The 24,801-nt window shown below is 32.8% G+C and overlaps 2 protein-coding genes across 2 annotated transcripts; one reads left to right on the top strand and one right to left on the bottom strand.

Moving 5' to 3' along the window:
• Positions 1-4,095: 4,095 nt before the first annotated feature.
• Positions 4,096-7,301, top strand: LOC148930120 (uncharacterized). The gene is made up of 4 exons (XM_089067191.1): positions 4,096-4,504; positions 4,646-4,970; positions 6,463-6,660; positions 7,000-7,301. The coding sequence occupies exons 1-4, from the start codon at positions 4,167-4,169 to the stop codon at positions 7,021-7,023; spliced, it is 885 nt and encodes a 294-aa protein (XP_088923317.1). The 5' UTR covers positions 4,096-4,166; the 3' UTR covers positions 7,024-7,301.
• A 4,471-nt stretch (positions 7,302-11,772) lies between these two features.
• LOC148930119 (BAG family molecular chaperone regulator 3-like) lies at positions 11,773-12,752 on the bottom strand. Its single transcript, XM_089067504.1, has 2 exons — positions 12,438-12,752; positions 11,773-12,279 (listed from the first exon to the last, which is right to left on the bottom strand). The coding sequence occupies exons 1-2, from the start codon at positions 12,679-12,681 to the stop codon at positions 12,050-12,052; spliced, it is 474 nt and encodes a 157-aa protein (XP_088923630.1). The 5' UTR covers positions 12,682-12,752; the 3' UTR covers positions 11,773-12,049.
• Positions 12,753-24,801: the final 12,049 nt, after the last annotated feature.

Here is a 24,801-nt window from a genome sequence, read left to right as displayed (position 1 = left end):
ATTACATATCTTAAAATTTTTATACTTATTTCTTGTGTATTAACAGTAAAGTGATGAAAACAAAAAAAAAGTTACTTTATAATTTTTAATTAATATTATATAGTATAAATTTAAGGGGCAAAAGTTTAAAAGAACCAAGCTCCAATATAGTATCAATTATATACGAATAAAATAGTAAAGACTAAAAAAAAGATACTATGTATAATTATTACTTTATTAGTATTATTTTAGTGAATGATCATATTAGAACATATACATCTAGTTGTTTACATAGCTTAAAATTTTAGTGATAAGTTAATAATTAAATAATTAAATGTGAATGATGAATTATTATTTTATTTAATTAAATATAAAATACTTTTTCCCTCACAGGATTTTTTGTGATAGTACTATTATTGTTGTGTGAGTTAAATAAAAAGAGAAAAAAGTAAAAGAGAAAAAAAATAGAGATGATATTATTTCTATTTTAGCAGATGTGTCATTTTTGTGGAACAGTTCAAAAAAATATTTCATTTTTAATATAATAGGTGGAATACTTTTGTTGAATGATAACACTAAGAAATTAAGTATATATACATACAATCGCTTGTATGACTTAGAATTTTAAGAATTATTTTAAAATAAAATAATTGGATGAGAATGACTGTTATTATTTCGTTGGATGATAACACTTAAAAGTACAGTATGTGTACATGTAGTTGTTTTTATTAACTTAGAATTTAAAAGATTATTTCCTTGGACGATGACACTAACAAATTAAATATACATCCACGTAGTCGTTTTTACAACTTAAAATTTTGTTGATTATTTAATAAGCACTATTCTAGGAAGCGAATGACTAATATTATTTCGTTAGATGATAACACTGGTATATATACATATAATTATTTTTATAACTTAAGGTTTAAAAATTATTTGATGTGCATGCCTAATATTATTTCGTTGGATGATAACAATAAGAAATTAGTACTATATATACATGTCGTTTCTATAACTTAGATAATGATTTTTTGTTAATAAAATAATTAGATGTAAATGACTATGATTATTATGTTGAATGATAACACTAAGAAATTAAATATATGCTTTTTCATAATTCAGAATTTTACATAATATTAAAGTAATTATTTGATGACTATGTTTATTTCGTTGGATGATAACACTAAGTGTATATACATGTAGTCGTTTTATAACTTAGAATTTTAAATAATTTAAATAAAATAATTGAATAAGAATGACCATGATCATTTCGTTGGATGACAACACCAAGAAATGAAGTATATATACATGTATTTGTTATTATAAACTTATAATTTTAAAGATTATTTAATAGCAACACAATTAGATGCTAATGATAATCATTTTTTCGTTCGAGGATAATATTAAGAATATATATACATATAGTCGCTTTTATAATTTTAAATTTTAAAATTATTTTATAATAAAATAATTTGGTATTAATGACTATTAGATGAGTGAATTAAAACAGTTCTAAAGCAAACTCAAAAGATATACTCCCTCCGTCCCTGAAGAGTATGCACTATTTTCTTTGTTATCTGTCCCAAAGAGTATGAACATTCTAATTTTGGAAATTCTTTTCTTTCTAATGATGTGAGACTCATTCTCCACTAAAAATATTTAAAAAAACTTTCTATATCTATCTCTCTTTTACTTTACCAATAATGCATTAAAACTCGTGCTGAACTTAAAATTCATACTCTTTGGATACGGAGAGAATATAAACTTTTATATTATTATTTGAATATTTAATAAAATTCTCCATTTTAGAATGTAAGTCAACTTGGAATCCTTTTATAATAGTAGTATTTTGCAAATTTGAAGTGAATCTATAATATCTTACTAAAAATATTGTAAAATTTTAATTAAATTTATTTTAATTTATTTCTAATCAAAATATTCATCCGAAAATTATGAAATCATGAACCATATGAATCTAGCTAATTTGTAGGGGAGAGTTTAAATTTTTATAAAATGGAGAAGAAATATCCTCAATTTTGTTAATGAAAGAAAAAATTATGTAACGGTTAGTATACATAATCAATTACTAATCATTCCTTAAATACATAAATATTGATTATGAGAAACTTAACCTTTCCTAAATAATCAATAAAAGGGTAGATATGTAATACATTACATTTTAAAATGTAAAATACCTTAAATGTCCAATTTTGTATATACAAATTTTGTTAATAGTTATTACCAACACACCGATGTATGCAACCATTGGAATACGCAAAGGATTCGAACCATCGAACAAATCCAAAACATTTCCAACAAGAACTTATTGAGAGTTTCATCAAAGCAAATGAATTTACTGTTTGTAAATGCATTTTTGGAGATAATATCGCTTTTTGAGTTACAAAAATATTAGAGATTTTTTTTTTAAAAATTACAAATAACGATACTTAAGAATTACACATTAGACTTGATACATGTTGCATCAGATATGCCATCAATACATGTTCTTCCGTGACCTGTCAAGGCCGTCATCGCTCGAGCGCCAAAATATATTTTTTGGAACATAGATGTTTTAAAAAAAAAAAAAACATTACATAATTTTTTTTGCAATTATACTTACAAACATTAAACATATTTATGGTGCTTATAACCAATAAACCAAACATTACGGTGTTAATTAAGAGATTCACTAATATTTAACCAAACATTATGGTGCCTATAATTAATTGAGTGGTATACAAATATCATAAGCTTAAAACTGGTGGAAAATACTTTATTGTTAGCATTTAGCTAATTTTATTTGTTTCGTTACGAAATTTATGATTATTGAGTTATTGAATACTCCACTTTGTAACACATAGACAGTGAATACCTTTTTAGCTTTAGTCGTGATGTTCACATCTCATGTGAGTTGGGTGTGCACATAAAGCATATAAAAACACTCACGTGTCCCTTGTTTTCGACATAATAAAGCGAAACATGATTTTAACCAAACCTCAGATATTACTATAAAACTGTCAAAATTCAGGATATAGTAACTTTATTTATCACAATTAGCTGTATATATAGTTGGAAACAAGTGATAGTAGAAATATTGAAAATTATAGGAGTACTAATTAAAACTTTGACAAACCGACAACAATTGAAAATTCTGCATATGCATTTAAAATTAGTAAGTTTCTTCTTAAAAAACTGTGAGTGCATTTAAAAGGTTTAAAATTTTAATGGATGATCGATTATCCAAAAGACCAAAACCAAAACAAAAGAAACTTATTTTTTTATGTTTCCTAACACGAAAATTAAATAATTATATTTTCTGCACTAATATAATTCGTAGAAAAAAATTTGTGGAGTGTGTTTAATGTCCATTAAGCACTACTCCTACTATAGTCTATAAGAGATCATCTGGAAATTATATACTACTATAGTAATCCTCATTGATTGATGTACTAAACAAGACTCAAATATCCCTATAAATACTAAGGTGATGAGCATATAAAATAAACAAAGAAATATACACAACAAATATTTTCCAATCTACTTTCTACTCCAATATCTCTTGAATACCATCTTTGAGAGTAATCAATAAAATTTTGATGAGTATTCTTAAAATCAAGTGTTTCGAATGCACCACCCAATTGGCAATTACTACTCCTACCATATTTAGTTGACTGGACTTGACTGTGCACTTTTGTTGTAAAAAATTCAGAAAAACCATAAAATTCAATTAACACAAGTTACAGATATATAGTTTGGATTTCTAATGGCAACAATTCTGAATTAACAATATTACAATCAGTTTTTATAAATTTTACATAAGTTAATTATGAAGTTCACAATCGAAATTAATTCAGAGTGGATGGAAGAGTCAAGAGTATTTATGAAAATAATTCTTAGAAATAAAAGTGAATTAAACAAAGATAAGTCCGTAGATATTAAACCAGAATGCGAGTGGCAACATCCCATCCCATCCAACCTAAGCGGAAATCCAAAAAGCGAGTCCTATCTCCAAGCTGAGCCAATCACATGCCGCCACGTGTGCGGAGAAAGCTACTCCCAAGCTGATCATCTTCTTCTTCGTACGCGACAATGGGCAATCAATCAGTGACCCCCACCCCTTTTTTCCCACCAACACATGCACTTTTTCTCGACTTGATCAGATTTTTCTCGTTTTCTTTTCTCTCTCTATGTGCAGCAGCAACACTCCTCTCTCGATGAACAAAAAACGACGCCGTGGAGCTCGCAAATCCAGAGTTTCTAAGCCTAAAAAGCCCAAATTCCTCAGCCTCCGCCGCCAGTTCCCGCCGGATCAGATGCAGGCCCCCGCCGCCTCCGCTGATTCCCGCCAGCTCGACCTGTTCCCTCTCCACCCCGACCACGACCGAGAATGCCAGGATCAAGCCGAGAACGTCGCCCTATTTTTCTCCGCCACAGACGACGGCGGCGCCACCACCCTCACCGGCCTCCTCGACAACTCCTCCGCCGTCGACTCCAACTCCTCACACACAAACAACAACAGTTCCAGGTTCTCCAATTAAAATCAACAATATCGTAATCATACACAACTCATTAATTTCTAATAGATTGAATTCAACAATTCTGTAGATCCAAAATTAAAACTCATTATATCACAAATTAGGCTAAATTTGACGATCTCGATCGACAGGGTGGACTATATATCGCCGTCGTCGGCGTCGCTAACATACGCCTACGGCGAGGAGCGGGCGGCGCTGGTGCGGACGGCGTTGAGGAGCAGGGATCGGGAATCCGGCGAGGAGAAGTGGGTGCGGTACTCGGAGGTGGTGGAGAGGAAGGTGAAGGAGGAGGAGGTGACGAGCTCCGCCGTGGACCGGCGGCCCGCGGCGGCGCAGCGTATGTCGCTGAAGCTGGATTACGACGAAATCATGAACGCTTGGTCCAACAAAGGGTCGCTCTTCGTTGACGGTGGGGAGACTTCGCAGATAGTCCCCGACCTTAAACACCATTTTCTCGTAAGATTTTTATCACTTCATTTTCATTATTATAATGTGGTGCAATAATTACTTGCTAAAGTTGGATCTCATATAATAATCAATAAAAACTTGATAGGCTATTTTGTTTCTGTTTTGGGAGCCTAAAGTTGGATTACTTCATCTTTGATTACTCACGTGATTATTGTGAGGGTGAAGAAAAACATGTATTTATGTAGGTCAGATTACCAGTCAACGGAGTGACTTTGTGCAGAGGGAATGTAGACATACAAAAACTATGTGAGATCTATTAATTAAAAAAACTTAGATTTATATTTAATGGAGTATAATAATAAATTTGAATTTTATTGAATTTGTAATTATAAATCTATTAATAAATTTGAATTTGAACTTGAACTTGAACTTTATTAGATTTGGACGGACCCAAAAATACTTTGAGGATATAAAAACTACTGGACTCATTATTTTAAAATTAAATTCTTGTTTGATTTCTTCAGCTTATATTGGAGAGTATTAAAATATCACTATTAATAAATGATATCGTCGGCAGATCGTTATGACCTATGAATGGTGAATGTGCCATCTTTTTTATGTGGACCTTTAGATCTCTTAGTTGAGTCCTATTCTAAATTCTAATGCTATAAAGTCTATAATATAAAACGAAGAAGAAAATATTTAAAAACTACTACTAGTATATTAAAAATTTAGATACCTACTTAAAAGTTGAAAGTTTATGTCTCGTGATATATCACTATTATATTTAATGACATTATACTCCCTAGTCCCAACTTAGTTTTAGCTTTTTTTAGACACATTTTTTTTCAAATGAATTAAATAAAAATAAAAATAAATAAGAGAGATAAAATAAAGTAGGATATAAAGTAAATGAGAGGTTAGATGTTTTATTTTTTTATACCATAATTAGTTAAAATGACTCAACTAACTTATAACATCTCGATAATTGGAATATGATTCAAATAAGTTGGGAGGGATGAAATATGAAGTACTATATTAATCAAATGTAGCAAGAATACGATGCTGCAAGTAAAAGCTCTCTTATTTCTTGACAACAAAAAAATCGAGCGACAGTAATTTATTTGAGACTCTTCACATTATTTAGTATTCCCAGCTGAAACATGAGGAGATGAGAAACGTATTATATCATAGCATCAGATCATGTTACAAATTAGTTGGTTCAATAATGTACATACTTCATAATTGCAATATTCCACTTGCATACCTGGATTTTTAGAAAGGAAATTTGTTTGTCTTAATACATGGACAAAATATTTGTTAGTAATTTAATCGCATAATAGGGCATGCTAAGTGAAACTAAGTCTAGATTTATATCATTGAATTGCTTTGGATCTTAAATATTGGTATGACCTTAGGTTTGCTATAGGATATACTACAATAAATATATATATGTATGCATATAGTTGTTTGGAGAAAATTAAAGTTAGAATAATTTGAGTTGAAAGAGATTGTTAAGATGTGTAGACATGTTTGACAGGGAGTGAGCTGGGATTATAACAATTCAGGGTTGTGGACAGTTCCAGAAATTGAAAAGGGAGATGAAATGAAGAATGTTGAAGGCCAAAGGAAAGCTAGTGTGTTAAGGTACAAAGAGAAGAGGCAGAACAGGCTCTTCTCCAAGAAGATTCGATATCAAGTTAGAAAACTCAATGCTGAGAAACGACCTCGGCTTAAGGTATTTAACCTATTTTCTCGAATTGCTATCATGTCATAAATAAGTATGGTCCGAGCAAAGACATATTTTTTCCCCAAGGCCCGGCCAGAATATTGTTTGGTAGCCTACCATCGGACACTATTTCTAGCCGGTCCAGACCATTTTTCACACTTACATATGGAGTACCATTGATGCTCTAGATTAAAATGTATTGAATTTTGCTAATATCTGTTTCACATGTGTCTGAAAAAAATTTCATTTCATTCTTGAGCCGTTTATTAATGTAACGATGCATTGAGATTTAAAGGTCTATTACATTTTTAGGATTTTATATTTTGCTAATAAATTTCTGTTTTGCAGGGTCGATTTGTGAAGAAGAGTTGAGAGAGAGATAGGAAGTGTAGCTAATTGTAAATTTCTTTCATTTTCAGTCTCCTTGTAAAGGCACTGGAAATACCAAGAAATTTAAAATAACTAGCTTTCAAGCGTACGAAAATATTACTAGTAGATCAAATGCAAATATGAGAGAATCTCAACTTTTGTTGCAAATTGATCCTTTTTCATTTTTATTCGATTGAAGTAACGTTATTAATCGTGTATATGGAGTATATTATTAGTAGAACAATATTGAATCATAAAATTATACAAGTATTGAAGGTTGATTCTTGATTGACAATTACTGTTAGTATTTTATTATTTTTCCATCCAAACATGGTAGCTCAAGTATTTAATCTAGTCGGTTATTTGTAGAAAAATTCACTAATTTTGGTTCATTTACTTTCAAGTTTATATTCATACTACTATATCATTAAAGGTTTGATCGGATTTGTAGGGTTCACTTTGCTCGAAGTGGCACAATGCTTCTACTGAACCCTAATACGAATGGTAGCCTACCGACACATTCCCTTATAAAATAATTATTTTATTCACATGAGTTGTTGCTTTTATTTGAAATAACCACTTCATTTTTTTTACTGAAATTGTGTCTTCTTAGTAAAAGATAACAAATTAATAAAAAGGCAAACTAATGGAATTATCATTTGTATCTATAATAGGAGTAATTTAAATTTTGTTTATTGCAATTGTAACTTAGTACTACGGTATTAGTCTATTTAGCTAGATGATTTGTAAGACTATGTAAGTTTTTTTTAAATCGTCACTTTTAGGGCCGGTACCAATTATAACCGCGTGCATGAGCTTATGTGCAAATTCATGCGTTTATTTCCATCGCAATATATTGTCATATTTTCAGAATATAATTTATAAAAAGAAAGTACAAATATTTCGCAATTTTACGATTGTCTTACTGAAAAATAGAATTTTGGAAATACACCTACATACTTGTAAATCCGACTGATGCAATTCGTAAATTTTTTTCAGTTTGCTTCGATTACAGATGCCAATAAAAGATTTTGGAAAAATTATACTTTAGTTCTAAGTTATTGTTCAAAAATTCAAAATATTTTAGGAAATGGTCAATGTTTCTCTAAAATTTAAAATTCGTAAACATAGGACGTACATACATATAGTGGATCTCCAACACCTCCTCTATTATGGCCCAGCCCAACTTCATTGAAGGGTTCAATCCATGAAGAATAGATGATAATTTTTTTTTGTCGGGATAAATACAATTGTAACATAAGGTTAATTATTTTTATTTAAATTATGTCGATGCTAATTAATTCAACCAGAAGTCGTTGAAGTTGATAAGAAAATAGAAAAAGCTAGAGAATAAAATGTTCAACTATGTGCGGACCTACATGCCTCCTGTCCCACAACGTATTTATGAATCTAAATAAATTCTAAAGAAATCAAAACCCCAAAACCAAAATAAATTGATAGATTATCTAAAATTAAATTATTAAAAAAGCATGAGAGAGTTTGAGATTTTTTTTTTCTATAAATGATTAAAGATAATTTTTTCATTTATCTCACGATATAATTCGAACCTTCGAAGTTCTATAAAGTCAAACGTTTAAATCGTTCCAATAATGACCTTGTTCAGTTCTTAGTTACTACTTTTAAAATTGCATGAACTTATAAGAATTTTACATAATATTAAATTAGTAGCAGTAAATATGCAATATACACCGGTGTAAAAATTGATATTGATAATTTCAACCATTTTCAAAACGGTATTGATTTGTAAACAATACTCAACTGTGTTAGGTAGGCCCCGTGACTTAATATTTACAACTAGTAGTAAAAAGAATATTTAATAAAAAACTATGATTATAATAAAGTATAGTAAACTAATATTTATAGGTAGAAAAAAACAAGTGAACAAGTGAAGCGACTCAATTTAATATACTATTCCCCACGCACTCATATCATTCTTTATATTTTCCAGAGCATTTATTTATTTTTACTTTTCTAAAGCTCCCAGCTAATAGTCCATTGATGTCCTTATGAACACTTGCATATATCATCATCAGCAAAATATATTGCATTAATTAACGAAAATGAAATGTCTTATTGATTTCCAACAAATATATAATTAAGACCCCACATGATCCCTTTGAATACGATTACTAAAGATTAAATTAAAATTATCCAACTCCTAATCATACTATTAAATTACAACCTTTTTGAGTATGTATTTAAATTAATCAGACCATTCATCACTTTTTGGGGAATCAACCACTTTAAATTAAAAATTAATTAAATGTTAATAATCAAATAATTAGTTTAATCGACAGAAGTAACTTTTTGACCTACTTAAGCAACCGAAAATCGACACGCTATCTCAATTTTAAATGATAAAAATGTATTGTTGGGTTCTTTTACATGCACGCCTAATTTAGATGCCATTTCATACCATTGTACGTTATCCCAATATATTACTCATTTATGGATATTGATAAAATATCTGGGTTCTTAATAATTTGTTGGGACCTTGCAGCTAACAGAAAGGCTTTGCATCTTAAGCATATTTTTTCATTCTAAAGCCAACAATTAAAACAAAGATACGACAAAAAATTGTGTGGACATTGTTTTAACACACGTAATACGGAGAATTTATAAAAGTATACCATATAGAATTAGTTAAAAAGTTGAATTTAAATACTCCTTTTAAATTACGAGTGAACTACATAAATGGTACATGATCTTTCACTTTTGCACATAAATGATACATGTTCTTTATTTTATATCATTTTTGGTACTTATAAATCACATTTTTGGTACCTGATGCAATTTTGACCCCAAAATGTCCTCTAAACAAATACTCTCTCCGTCCCATGCTACTCGCACTTTTCATTTTAGGCCGTAAATTTAAGATTGATTTTTTTGTGTAATTAAGTTAGAATTTTAAGTGCAATGAGACGTCACTTAATAAAGGACCTCTTAACTTAAACTAACATATTAATTAAATGCATTAATTCTAACTTAAACTATAAAAAATTTAAGGAGTTTGTGACGTGCCGAAAAGTAAAAGTGCAAGTAACATGGAACGGAGGGAGTACATATTTCCATTTGTGTCATTAAGGTTATTTTGGGCATACAAAACTAAGTACCAAAAGTGATATTATAATTTCTTCACTCATTCTTCTCACTCTTTATACTATTATTATTAATCAATATTAAAATTATTATTTTGATGTTATAGATTAATAATTAATTTATTTTTTAATATAATTCAAATATACTTAATTATAGTTATAGTTATAATTATATTTAATTATTGTAATAATATTATTGTTATAATACTAAAAAACTAGTTGTAATAAATAAATAATAATAATATAATTATTTAAATTGTGAATCATACAATATTATATAATAATAATAATTATTATTATTATTATTATTATTGTTTTACATTAAACTAATATAACTAATCAATATAAGCTTAATAAAAAATTTAAAAGAGTTAAATATTTTTAGTTAGGTGTTTCAACCATAAAATGAGTATAAAATAATTCGATACAAAATATTTAATTGATTTAAATATTTTAAATAATTAATTTAATTAGGTGTTTTGTTCTTGATTTATATTATGAATGCAATTAGTTGTATGTATAAAACACTAAAAGAAAGAAAAAAAAGAAGAGAAAAGAAAAAAAGAGGAAACATAAACTAATGAGAAAAAGAAAGAAGAAAGGAAGATAAAATACTAAAAAGAAAGAAGAAAATGAAAAAAAAAAGAAAGAAGGAGAAACTAAAGAAGAAAGAATGAAATGAAATAAGAAATGAAGAAAAAAATAATCACATGTTTGGTATACTATTTAATAGAAATTTCCAGAAATATCCTCCATAACAAAAAAATCACAAATTTGGTACCTAGGGTTATTTTTGTCATTGGATACCAAAAACGATAGAAAATAAAGATCAGGTACCATTTGTGTGCGAAAGTGAAAGATCAGATACCATTTTATATAGTTCACTCTTAAATTATACTACTCCCTATATATATATTTGTAAACAATTAATTCTACTCGAATAGTGTCATATTTGGCCGCCCTTCAATTTAACATTGGTCTACGACGATGGCATTTACTGCTACGTAGACGAGAAGGTAATGCGATTGTAGATTTAATGCTAATAAGTGACCAAAATATTTTTAAAAAGGTGCCTACTTCAACAAATTTTTAAGTTCTACTATAGCATGTAACAAATTCCCATATTATTAGACGGTTCAACCGTTCTAATCCAACCAAGCACCAACTTCATATTATGAGCACAAAGACTAAGCAGATTTTTTAAATAATATTATTAAAGTATGGGTATAATGAATTCCCTAATTATATTAGAAGGAAAAATTCCGTCACACTCTAAGCGGAGTAGTAGTATTTTTTATTCAGCACAATGTGTCACTTAAAGTAGGATGGATGGAGATACGAGCATCTTCAACCATTTACACAAACTTCAAATATATTTTAGCTTAAATGTCACATTGAATACTATTTTACTCTAATCATTTATATTAAATTCAAACTTAAAAGAATATTTTCTATATACGTATATTTTTATTGGTGATTTGGACTTAAAGTAAATGTAAATCTAAAAATAGATAAAAATCTAAAATGATAGTTTTGGAATATTCTTAGAGATAATTGTTTACATATTTTGGATTTTAGAATATTATTGAGATGAATTAATTAGTAAGAAGGGGATGAGTAAGATAAGAACCTGTTTCAGAACAAAGAGAAAGAGAAACTAATATCATTGAATCACTTGTGGTACATAGAAGTCGAACATACACCCTATAACTAAATCAAAATCACTTAGACATTCATCATTTTACAATTCCATGCCCAAGCCGACAAGGGTATATTTGACAAAACACAAGTCCCCCCACACAAACACCCAACAAATACTAATAGCTTGTTTTATAGTTAGTTGATGTGATCATGAAAACAATAGAAGAAAAAACATTTAAGCCTTAATTAATAATACTAGTGTTACATAATTAGACACTAATAGTGCGATAAGGGGCTCCGATGACCCGGGTGGTCCGGGCCGACCCGAGTAGCTTGCCCTCTCTGATAGCCGGATCTTCTAACATTAGCACTTTGTCCTTATCTCTTACACCAACCATGTGCAAGTGTTCATCATCCTCTCTCTCTTTTCCTTTGAATACCAATCTTTGCTCGCGGGGCTCCAATTTCGTCAATATGGATAACAGAATCTTTAATTCACCTGCATAATAAAAGAGTAAAATCACAAAAATCAGATTACAAAAATACTCCACTTTGTAGAAACTCTCAATTTAACATTGGATTATTGTAGAGAGTTTGAAATTTTTAAAAATTTTTAAAAATGGAACACATTTAATTAGTAAAAGATGGAATTGTTACCAAATGTGGAAGTGGCTTGAATGGAGATATCATGCCATTTAGAGACGGTTGAGACTCTAATGGTGATCATCGTCTCTTCGCCGGAATTTTCTTTGCTTTCTCTTTTTTGGACAAGCATGCCGCCGGGCCTAAGTTCCCATTTGATTTCTCCGCCGCCGATGGTGGCGCCGGGGCTTACTCCGCCGCCGCCGCCGCCAACCTTAGAATTGCTTCTGGAGAACCGCTTTGACCTTAACCTCATCATTTTCTCTCTCTCTCTCTTCTTTCTCTCTCTTTCTCTTTCTCTTTCTCTTTCTCTCACAGTTAGCAGGAAGAAGGGATTGGCAGTTATATAGAATGAGGAATCAAATATGTGGACAAAATTTGTGATCATTTAAATATAAGTTGCCCATAATTGCTCTATATAATCTTTTTCTTGCATAGATAAATAAATATTATTTTTATAATGGACTCGAACTTGAGATCTTTAATGTCGGGTTAAACCATTTTATACAGGCACATGCAATTTTCTACAAACAAATGAAAGACGTCTTGAAACAAAAATTATTGATCAAAATTCACACGCCTTTTAACTATAGTTTATGTGTGACAACAAATATTTGTCAATCATTATTGTTGTTGGGTATCGGTGGCGCATACCCGAACTCCACATTAATATGATATTGTCCGCTTTGAGCAAAACCCTCACAATTTTGCTCTTGGGGTACTCCCCAAAAGGCCTCGTACTAATGAAGTTGGAGTAGTCATTATATATGCTTGCATCTCTTGATCATTCTCCCATGTGGAATATGGCTCCCTTTCGATTGTAATAATAGGTTACGTTTGAAACTAATTACTTGTAATGACTTGTTAAGATATTTTTAATTCTTCATAAATTGTGATTATATTTTTCAAAGTCCATGAACCTAAAAGTAACAAAAAAAAATTTTCAAGCATTAAAGTTGAAGTTCACTCTTTTGCATTTTGAATCATCTAAAAATGAGGCATCTTTTTACTGTAAGTTCATTTATTTAATGAGTACTTGCGTTTCAATTCTCTATCAACAATATTTTCGATCCCTTTTTTCTCAATGTTTTTACTACTTTAATTCAATTTTGTCAAAATTTTAGCATTTTACTTGCGAGAAACATATTCACATTGTAAATTTGGTCAGCTTCAGTTTAGCGGAGACATATAACAATGAAAGATTGTTTCTTATGTCCGTAAATTAAATGGTTATGTCCAAGCGTAATCTATTTTGTCGACAGTTAAATAAAACTAATTAATTTGACATGCTATTAGGATAGGTTGAGACTTGAGAGGCACATGGAGTTGCAGGTGCGGGTGTGGTGGTTAGTGAGCCGCTTTGCTAGATTAACGGCCCAAAAACCATCACATCAAATAGTCGGTCGATACTTATACTACTTTTTAATCAAATTGAATATACTAGGTCCATTCATTTAAACTTAATAAAGAGGAAATCAATTTAAATTGTTTGAAGTCCTACCATACTCTACATACAGTTGTGCATGTTTAGAATGGATAAATTATCCTTTAAATCGTGAATTTTAATTTCGATCTTTACATTTAACAATAACATTTATAGGGGATAAATGCCATTAATTTATAAATTTATATTTTGTTTGCAACTTTGGAAATGTATATTGTATATTGCAAATAATTGATCAATCTTTTAACTTCTTCGAGTGAGTCGGGCTATAAAGTTATTTATAACAGCATTCTCCAGTGCTATTAGGCCGGCCATAGGCCAGCCACTCTCTCTCCCTATCACATCAGCAGTACTAAAACTCTACCTGCCACATCAGATTTAGGCCAGCCATAGGCCAGCCGCAAAAAAAATAATTCAAAATATACTACATTTGCGAAATTAAAATTACGATTAAATTACGAAATTAAATTTACGAGACATATACGGGAAAATTCATTAATTGCATTTAAAAAGGTACATAGATAAACAAAAAATTACATTTAAAAAGGTACATAATAAAGAAAAAAAACTATCGCCGTGCAGTCCTCCGTGCCCACAACTCTTCAATTATATCCTTTTGGAGTTGAATATGAGCATCCACTTGGCGCATGTCGGCAAATTCCTTGAGGCGGCCGGCTTCATCGAGAGGTACCCCACGTCGTACGCTAGGGGTGGCCGTTCCGTGGCTTGGACCGACTTCATCGTCATTGGCCCAACTAGTCAGTTGTACGCCTTCGTCTTCGACGATCATGTTGTGTAGGATAATGCAGGCGTACATTATTTGGGATACGCATGTGGCATCCCACAAACGCGTTGGACCCTTAATTGCCGCCCATCGAGACTGGAGCACACCAAATGCGCGTTCCACGTCCTTGCGCGCCGACTCCTGTCGTTCCGCAAAGTAGGCCTTCCTTTCATCGCTTGCGTGCCTGATCGTCTTCACAAAGACAGGCCACCTAGGGTATATCCCATCCGCCAAGTAGTAGCCCATATCATGCCGGTTGCCGTTGGCCACAAACGAGACGGCTGGACCGACGCCTTGGCACTTCTCGTTGAAGAGGGGAGACGAGTTCAGGACGTTGAGGTCATTGTTCGACCCGGCTACCCCAAAATACGCGTGCCAGATCCACAGCCGGTAATCAGCTACGGGCTCGAGGATCATCGTGGGATTCTTTGACTTGTAGCCGGTCGTGTAGGCCCCCTTCCAGGCAGTCGGACAGTTCTTCCACTCCCAATGCATACAGTCTATGCTGCCTAACATCCCGGGGAACCCATGCTTCTCCCCGTGCATCTGCATCAAATTCTGACAATCTTCGGGAGTAGGGCTTCGAAGGTACTGCTCACCGAAAACGTTCATCACGCCCTCACAGAAATATTTCAGACATTCCGGGGCTGTCGACTCACCGATGTGGAGGTACTCATCCCACATGTCTGCCGCGCCTCCGTAGGCCAATTGCCTGATTGCCGCCGTGCACTTTTGAATAGGGGTGTGGTCGGGTCTGCCAACCGCATCGTGCCTGAAGCGAAAACACAGATATCGACGCTCTAATGCGCCAACGATACGCATAAACAACTCCCTGCGCATTCTAAAACGCCTCCGGAACATGTTTGCGGGAAACCGCGGGTTCTCTGAAAAGTAGTCGTCGTACAGCCGCTGATGTGCAGCTACGTGATCCCGATCAATCACTGCTCGGCGGTGGATAACCCGTGGAGGGCGAGGTATCGCCTGCTGTTCCACCCTACGCATGTACCGCTCCATCTCGCGGTTCATGTAGGCATTCATAGCCTCGTTCATCCTCCGTTCGTACTCCTCAGCATCCCCACCACTACCACCACTGCTACCACCCGCGTTACTCATCGCTCGATGATGCTCTTGTACAGAAAGTTAGAGAGAGAGAAAACTCGTTAAAACAAGCGGTGCAAATGAAAATGAAACTAAAATCGCGTTTATATAGGTTTAAAAAAAAAAAATCATCGCTGGCCGATCGGGCCGCCACAATGGCGGCCAGCGCATCGGCCAGCCACACGCAATCGGCTAGCCTTGGCCGGTTTTTTCGCCGAAATTCGGCTAGCCTGCTCCAATGGTTCGCTAGCCGACCGGCTAGCCACGTCAATCGGCTAGCCGGTCGCTAGCCTACCATTGGAGATGCTCTAATTAGGGGTGAGCAAAAGAATTGAAACTGAATATTCAGTCCAAGTGAAATCGAACTTTAAATTCGAATTGAAAAAAAAAATAGAAAAGCCAAATTATTTTAATATTATATAAATAATGTATTATACTTTAAATAAATTTTATTTGTGTTGATTTATATCAATAAATGTAACAATATTTAGATTTTAAAAGGATTGTAGTTAATTGGATATGTTAGTGGTTGATATGATATAACTTTTGTGTTGATTATATAAAATTAATTTTTTTTTTGGATTTTTGGATATATTTTGTAGTTTGGATTTCAATTTTTTCTAATTTTTTTGGATATATTTATAAAATTTTGGTTTTTCAGTTTGAATTTTGATTTTTCAAGTTTGGTTCTTCGGATAATTCAGTTTTCATTTTAAAAAATATTTAATTTTTCGATTCAGTTCGATTCGATCAAAATAGCTAAACCGAAATCTGATCACTCATAATTTAAATGATAACTATCCTTTTAACATATCCATTATTTATAAGGGTAAATAGTACCATTTTTAAATAAATGATCAGCTGGGGATAAGTGAACTTCCATATCTAGCAGTTCACGAATTACTGATCATTAAAATATTGGTAGTAAATATATTACGGAGTATAATTAATTATTGAAAGATAATGGGTGAAAAATAACGAATATACATAAATAAAAGAAAATTATAATCATCTCGTGATATCAAAGTCATTGGTATTACTTATTATTACTCCCTCCGTTCCATTATAAAGACATTTTTTTTGGCACGAAGATTAAGATAAAGGTGTGTAATATAGTACTCCCTCCGTCCCCTATTAGGAGTCACTCTTTGACCGGGCACGAGTTTTAAGAAATGTAAAGAAAAGTTGGTTGAAAAAGTTAGTGGAATGTCGGACCCATTTTTTTATATTGGTTTTATAATAAAATGTGAGTGAATTGAGTTAGTGGAATGTGGGACCTACTTACTATTTATGGTAAAAATGAAGTGTGACTCTTAATTGGGGACGGACTGAAATAGAAAAGTGTGACTCTTAATGGGGGACGGAGGGAGTATTAAATAAAAAAATAATAAAGTAGGAGAGATAAAAAAGTAGAGAGAATAAAGTAAGAGGGACGAAAAAGTAAGTGAAAAGAAATGTGTTGTCTTTTACTAAAAAAAATGACTCAATTACTATGAAACGTACTAAAACTGCAAAATGACTCTATGACTATAGAACAAAGCAACCGTCGAACGAACAAGGCATTATTTGTTATGACCAAATTGGTTGGTCCAGTCTGATTTTAAATACTCTATAGAAGCGAATGAAGGAACATCAAATAGGTCATGTTGATATTTTGGAGGATTGCATTTTTGTTGCGCGTATTATAGTAATAAAAAAAAATAGAAAGGCCCATATATAAAAAAAAGTTAATATATAGTTGGAATTGCCACAACTATATGTTTAATTAGTTTGCACGAAACTTCAAGGATTGGAAGGTGACAGTTTCAATCAAATCAGCCAAATAACTTGGCCTAAAGCAACAGCAAATGGATAACTAATGTTCCCACTAACTCCTTGGCTACCAAGTACCAACTGTAATTAAATATCAGGTTTAATCAATTAAATTATGCTTTTAAGCTCAACTAGAGTGATATCACAGCTAATCTTCAGCTTTCTTTTCTTTTTCTTCATAAATAGTAATGTTTAACATAAACATAAATTCTTTTACTAATTGAATCGCAATAATATATTGCTATAAGAAATTAGAAGGCTTCGGAATTAATTAACATCTTTGTAATATATATCCAATCAATTGGATCATCAACCAGTGAAGTGGAGACTACATTTGAACTCTCTGACTTCACCCTCAAAAATCCACAAGAAAATTTTTGTTAGGACATTGATTTGCTACGGAACTAAGGCTTAGGAATTATGTAACTGAAGTCAAGAAAATACCTACTTAATTTCACTATCCACAAGATGTAAATGTTATATTTATGTATGTGGTATTAATTGAGTAGTACTACATCATAGTCTCTTTCGATATTTCACACCCAACAAACCTACATAAATTTCTTCATCAAAATAATGTTACACTGAATTGAATTTTAGAGCATATATATCTAATAATGAAGAAACATGAATCATTCAAGAAACCAAAAATATAAAAATTAAGATCACACACACACAAGAGTCTATTTCTAAGGGGTTTTGTCCCACAAGTGACAGCCCCACTTGTATTTGTGTGAAGGGACTAATGATTCTTGTGTGGTTTAATAATTTGAGAAGACATGTTTGGAATTTGAGTAAAGTCCAAAGAAACCAAACTTTGGTGTCCCATAAAAGGATTTTCGGTGTCTCCCTTAATGCTTATATTGCCCCATTTTTAACACAAATCATGTCGGCCAATATTTCCATTAAATATTGTAATCATAAGGGATGATGCTTAACATCTTATATTTGAAGAGTCATAACATAGTGAAGATCAACAGCTAGCATTTCCTAAATTCTGAAAATATTAATTGAAATTAAATTTTATGATCATATCGATTAAAAGGAGAGATTGTGCTAATTCCATATTTTATAGTATGAATTCATGTAGAACCAAAAATCTTTCTATTTACTACTATAGCTACTGTAGTGGTACTTTCAATTGGTTGAGTCAGTTTGGTTAATTAATTGATCGTTCAACACTCACTGAATTAAATTTAATTAGCTGTTTGGGTCAATCGAATTTAAGGGTCAACAGAGAACAATAAGATTTTCTTTGTTTTCTAGGAGTAAAACAGTTACTACTACTAGGAAAAGTAAAAACATCCAAATTATAGGGCGAAATCTTGGACTATTTTCTTCTTGAAATTAATAACTCACTAATTTTTTTCTAAAACCAATTAGGCATGATTATAAATAAATACAGTATTAATTAATTAAAATTGCATTGCGAAGCGATTCAAATATCTAAGCGTCTAGCACATCATTCTTTTTTTTATCAATAAATATTAATTTTGTATATGAACTCAATTCTGCCTTCAAATACATAAAATTTTAATTGTTCTCATTTCTATCCAAACAATTCTAATATGGACTCAAGAAATGTGTACATGACTTAACAACTGAGATATCAAACGATGTAATTGGACACCGTAACATTAATTCCCAATAGGGATAAAAACTCAAAGTTTATGTATTTAGAGGTAAAATACTTAAATTGGGCAAAAATTTCTATACTTGAGCAAAATTAACCTTGAATTTAAACCAAGAACTTATAAAATGAAACATTACACAAACACTATGATAGTTGTTGATATCTAAAATCAATCTCATAGCTGTCGGCTCAATTCGGATAACCTATAAATGTGGAGATAAGAAAATCTTGATGATGATAACAACAAGCCAAACTGATACTGAAATGAACATTGGATTTATGTAAGAGGAGGAAAGATTTTGCAATCCTTAGGCTGAAAGATTAGTGAATACATCAACCCCACTTCGTTTATTTGATTGGGTGACTGATAGCTAACTTGGGTTGAATGAAAAAGATATTTATTATTTCCCCATTTTGATCGATTTGAATTAATTGCAAATTCATTTGAAATAGAGTATAGAAAAGATAGTAACTGTCACTCACTATATAATCCTCACATAGTCACATGGGCATCCATCCTATGGCTTTTATTTTACGAACGTCCCCTTTCAATCTTTTATTATATTGACTTTTTTTCTAATACAATCATCTCAAATATTGATGGAATACATAATTATTTTTTCTTGTTTTTTAAGCAAGACACATATAAATGGGAGTATATCAATTAGTAAAAACCTATAATTACATGGTACGATTCTTCGTCATGATCTCGACGAGAAAGAATTGAAAATGGAAATTAGGTGAGCAAGATCAACTTCTTGTTGACTAATTTCTCATTGGATCAACCAAATTATTATAGGTCAGATTTTTCTTCATCAGTTTTATATTCGAAATTGATAGTGATTATGTACTCTAGAGTATGAGTGTTGTTATTACTCATATACCCTTCATGACCTCAGGGGCAAAATGGACATCAAAAATATTTTATATGCGATTTTTTCTTATCCAGGTTTCTGAAACGTTTTTCTACTTTAGGGATCGAAAATGTGCCAATTTCATTTTTCAGAGACTAATTATGAAGTTCAACCATTATCTATTGATGATGACGAAGTGCAGATCACTAACAAGTACTGAGATGTATTATCTGGTACCAACTAGGATTGTAACTTCAAATCAATATTAGTAGTACTACTACTATATACAAAAACATGCATGCATGATTAGAATGTAGTACTACTATATATGCAAATAAAAATAAAAAATAAAGAAATTAATGATGTGGATGCAGCTTTAATAGTGCATGCGCGCTTTTGGAACACAAGATAGATCCTTTCACGCTTTTCACAAAATTTGCAATTTCTTGGCATGCAGTCTCAAAGATTTTGTGAGAGATCCTAAAACTATCTTAATTTTTAAATTCTACATCAACTTGGGATAATCAATACTGTTGTAAATATTTCGTTGATTTGTCATATGATTGCATGATTTAAATTAAATCAATTAGGATTCGTAAAAACACGATGATGGTCAAACTTTTACTACCTTGGTAAAAGAGTCCAATTCCAAAGTTCTTGCTATCTTTTGATTTCCACGAGTTATTGCATTCTTAGCTTAGGTTAGAAAATGCCACCTTAAATATTATATGAAATATTCTTTTATGTTTTAATGTAAGTCCAATTTATTGTATGAACGCATGCAATCCAAAACAAAATAAGGTCAACGAGAAAAGAAACAAATAAAATTATAACCGATCAAAACAAAAATATCATGTATTACAAATACAACCTCCCATACTGTTGGTAGTGTTAAGTTTATTAGATAAAATAGTACTAAAATATAATTTAAGTTATGAGATTAATTTAGTTGGAGAAGATTAGCTATAATTAATTATTTTATAGTTATCCAATTAGAATTGAGTTATGAGATTGAATCTCATAAACCAAACACATTATATATTCAATCATGAAATACAATATTGCAAACTAATACAATCTCATTGGCTTCTTTCACACTAATCAACCTATAATTTTATCTCATTTGCTAAGAAGGTTAATCTCAACGTTGCTAATATAGTGATGCATCGAGCCTTCGACAACTTTTAAATAAGCGAAAAATGTCTAAAAAGGAATACTCCCTCCGTCCACGAATAAAAGTCTTGTTGTTCCATTTTAGTCCGTTCGCAAGTAGGAATTCCGGTTCACTTTTACTATCAATAGTACTATGGTCTCACGTTCCACTAACTCATTCCACTCACATTTCATTTAAAACTAAACAAGTGAGACTTATATTTCACTAACTTTTTTCCACTCACATTTCATTTAAAACTAAACAAGTGAGACTTATATTCCACTAACTTTTTTCCACTCACTATTCTTAACATTTCTTAAAACCCGTGCCGCCAAGAAATAAGACTTCTAATGGCGGACGAAAGGAGTATTATCTTGTTGAGGAATATAAGAAATAAAATTCAATGATATATTGTCACGTGATATGTCAAATCATTTACAATAGCAGAAACCAATTCTATCTAGTTAAATATATGGAGTACATTATATGACAAATGTTCGAACCATTGAATTTTTACTCAGAGTATATCAGTTGTGGGCAACATACCAACACTCAACTTGATAGTGCTATAAAAAAAATAATTAAATAAAAAACTTGATAGTACTATAAAACGTTGTTGTTTGGTTTTCTAATATTGAACGTGCGATATAGCAAAGAAAATACATGAGTTTCTTGGACCATTTTCTCACACCATGACTTAATCATTACTGCCTCTTTTTACCCCACACCAAACTTGTACGTCATGCAAGTGTGAAAGATTAATTTTTTGCTGGAAGATAAGATATAATGACTATGACAGTGATAATTATTAATGAAATGCAAGAGAATTTTATAATTGTTGGAGTCAATATTGCATATTATTTTTTTTTTACCAATATTGCATAGACCTTGCTTATACAATAGACCGGAGTGCGTTATATTGTTAACTATTTAAATTGCTAATTCTGCTAACTCATTAATGCAGTGTATTAAAAATATCAACACGATACATTAAAATGTCAACACATAATATCAACACATTATATTGAAGTTCAACGAAATCATGTGTTGATATTTTAATGTCATCGTGTTGACATTTTTAATATATTGCGTTGATGAGTTAACAACTTAAGAAAGTTAGCAATTGATCACACACCACAATAAACCTATGTTTATAGTAACTTACGAAAGTTGTTTATAAAATATTGTTTATAAACTTAATATGAGAAAGTTAACAATTGATCACACACCACAAGTTAGCAATTTAAGAAAGTTGTTTATAAAATATTTATTGTATTTTAGTTGCAGTGTGATTAAACTTAATATGCGGCCCATTTATGGAGCATATTTTATAAAAGCCCAATAATACTAAACTAAGTAAGGCCGGCCCATATTAAATAAAACTGCTGTAAAACTAAGTCAGGCCTGGCCCACTTAATAAATAAAAAAACAAGACCTAAGTAAACAAATTCAATAAATAATTCCCTCTCCGGCGAGCACAAGAACCACCATCTCAGCCGCCGCTTCCGCCTTGAACTTTCTTCTCCATCTCACCTCAACAACACCAATAACACGTAATTATATTTGTTCATCAGGTCAATTTCTTCTTCACCTATGTCTAGTCTCTCTTTCCTTCAGCATCGCTTTCCTTCTTCTTCTTCTTCTTCCCATATTTTTGAGTTTTTGTAATTGAAACAATGAAACCTGTGTAAGGTTGCTCTTTTTGGTGAAAGCGTTGTGCTGTGCTAAATTCACTGAGATTTTGAATTGACAATGATAAAATGAATGAAAGAGATAGTAGAAATGAGTTACAAACTTATACGATAGGATTGTTGTTTAGAGCCCAAATCATAGTAGTATCACTTTAACTTCCAAATCATAGTATCACTTTAATTTGTAATCTATTAGGGCATCCACAGTGCGACGCCCTAAGCGACGCCCTAAACATTTTATCTATTATTTGAATATTAAATATTTCAAAATTTGGAAAACTAACTTCATTTCATTAAAATTCAAACACAATACGAAATAAAAAAACTACAATTTCTCAACAGCGGCGGTTGCGGTTCTAAACTTCTTCAATCATATCGGTCATGAGCTGAGTATGGTCTTGTTGGTTGCGCATTGAGGCCTGTCGCTGTAGAACCGCACCGAAGCCAGTCGGTAATCCTCGAGTGACAGGCGAGGTTGTTGTGCTGGAGCTAGATCCGGCTTCATCATCCACCCAATTGGTGACATGTCCACGTTCTTGTTCGACTATCATGTTATGCATGATGATGCACGCATACACGACGATGACTTCCTTGTACCAGAAACGCGTCGGACCTTCCACGATTGCCCACCACGATTGGAGCACCCCAAAAGCCCACCCCACATCCTTCCGCGCGGACTCCTGCTTTGCCGCAAACAAGACTCTCCTCTCACCAATTGGGCAACTGATCGTCTTCAAAAAAACAGGTCACCTTGGGTATATGCCATCGGCCAAGTAGTACCCCATATGATGTGTGCGGCCGTTGGTAGTGAACTGAATGGTCGGACCGCGACCCCTGCACTGATCGGCGAATAGGGTGGACGAGTTGAGGACGTTGATGTCGTTGTTTGACCCGGCTACACCAAAGTAGGCATGCCAGATCCAGAGACGGTGGTCAACGACGGCTTCTAGGATCATCGTCGGGTGGCTGCCCTTGTAGTCGCTAGTAAATTGGCCTCTCCAGGCCGTCGAGCAGTTCTTCCACTGCCAGTGCATACAGTCGATGCTCCCTAGCATCCCAGGGAAGCCGTGCACCGTCTCGTGCATCCGCATCAGGCTCTGACAATCATCAGCAGTCGAGCGTCGCAAATATGTGTCGCCAAAAGCCTCCACAACTAACTTACAAAAAGTCTTGAGACATTCGCGGCCAGTTGTCTCCCCGACGTGGAGGTACTCGTCGAACATATCCGTTGTTGTGCCGTAGGCCAACTGGCGGATCGCAACCGTGCACTTCTGCAACGGCGTAAGTCCGGGTCTGCCGATCCCGTCTTTCCGATACTGGAAGTACTCATCACGTCCCTCCAACGTGTGCACAATGCGGAGAAAAAGATCTCGGCTCATTCTAAAACGTCGGTGAAAAACATTCGGGCCCCACCTTGGATTCTCGGCAAAATAATCTACAAACAGACGTTCGTGCGCTACGTCGTGCTCGCGCGGGACAAACGTCCGACGTCGTATCGGGCGAGGGACCCGCGCCTCCGCCTCCGCCGCCTTCTCCCGCTGCATTTGTGCCAAGCATTCCGCCTTGGCTTCATTAACGACATCGAACAAGGCTCGAGTCAAGGTCCGTCTGCAGCCATCCGATATACTCAAATCGTAGTCGTCGGGATTCATTTTTGAGACGATGAGAGAGAATAATTGAAGAGAAATTGAAGAGATGTGAAATTGGAGTATGTAAAATGGTAGAGAATAGTAGTGTTTAAATAAGAAAAAAATTTTGAAAAAATTCAAAAAAAAAAACGAAACGCGTTCTCATCGTCCGCGTCGTCCACAATGGCGGACGATGCGACAGATGATGGGTATCCTCCGCGCGGACGATGGTTAACCCATCGTCCGCCCCATTGCGGATGCCCTTAGTTCAACCAAACACTT

The sequence above is a fragment of the Salvia hispanica genome, chromosome 3 (genome assembly GCF_029641045.1).
Source record: "Salvia hispanica isolate PSC_SH4W2 chromosome 3, Shi_PSC_v1, whole genome shotgun sequence".
Classification (NCBI taxonomy): Eukaryota; Viridiplantae; Streptophyta; class Magnoliopsida; order Lamiales; family Lamiaceae; genus Salvia; species Salvia hispanica.
The sequence above is the reverse complement of the archived record's forward strand: the minus strand, read 5'-3'. Positions and strand labels throughout refer to the sequence as shown.

Coding starts and splice junctions, on each gene's coding strand:
- LOC148930120 (XM_089067191.1), top strand. CDS start 4,167: ATGTGCAGCAGCAACACTCCTCTCTCGATGAACAAAAAACGACGCCGT. Junction 4,505..4,645: donor ACAAACAACAACAGTTCCAG/GTTCTCCAATTA, acceptor CTCGATCGACAG/GGTGGACTATATATCGCCGT. Junction 6,661..6,999: donor AGAAACGACCTCGGCTTAAG/GTATTTAACCTA, acceptor TCTGTTTTGCAG/GGTCGATTTGTGAAGAAGAG.
- LOC148930119 (XM_089067504.1), bottom strand. CDS start 12,681: ATGATGAGGTTAAGGTCAAAGCGGTTCTCCAGAAGCAATTCTAAGGTT. Junction 12,280..12,437: donor TCAAGCCACTTCCACATTTG/GTAACAATTCCA, acceptor TTTATTATGCAG/GTGAATTAAAGATTCTGTTA.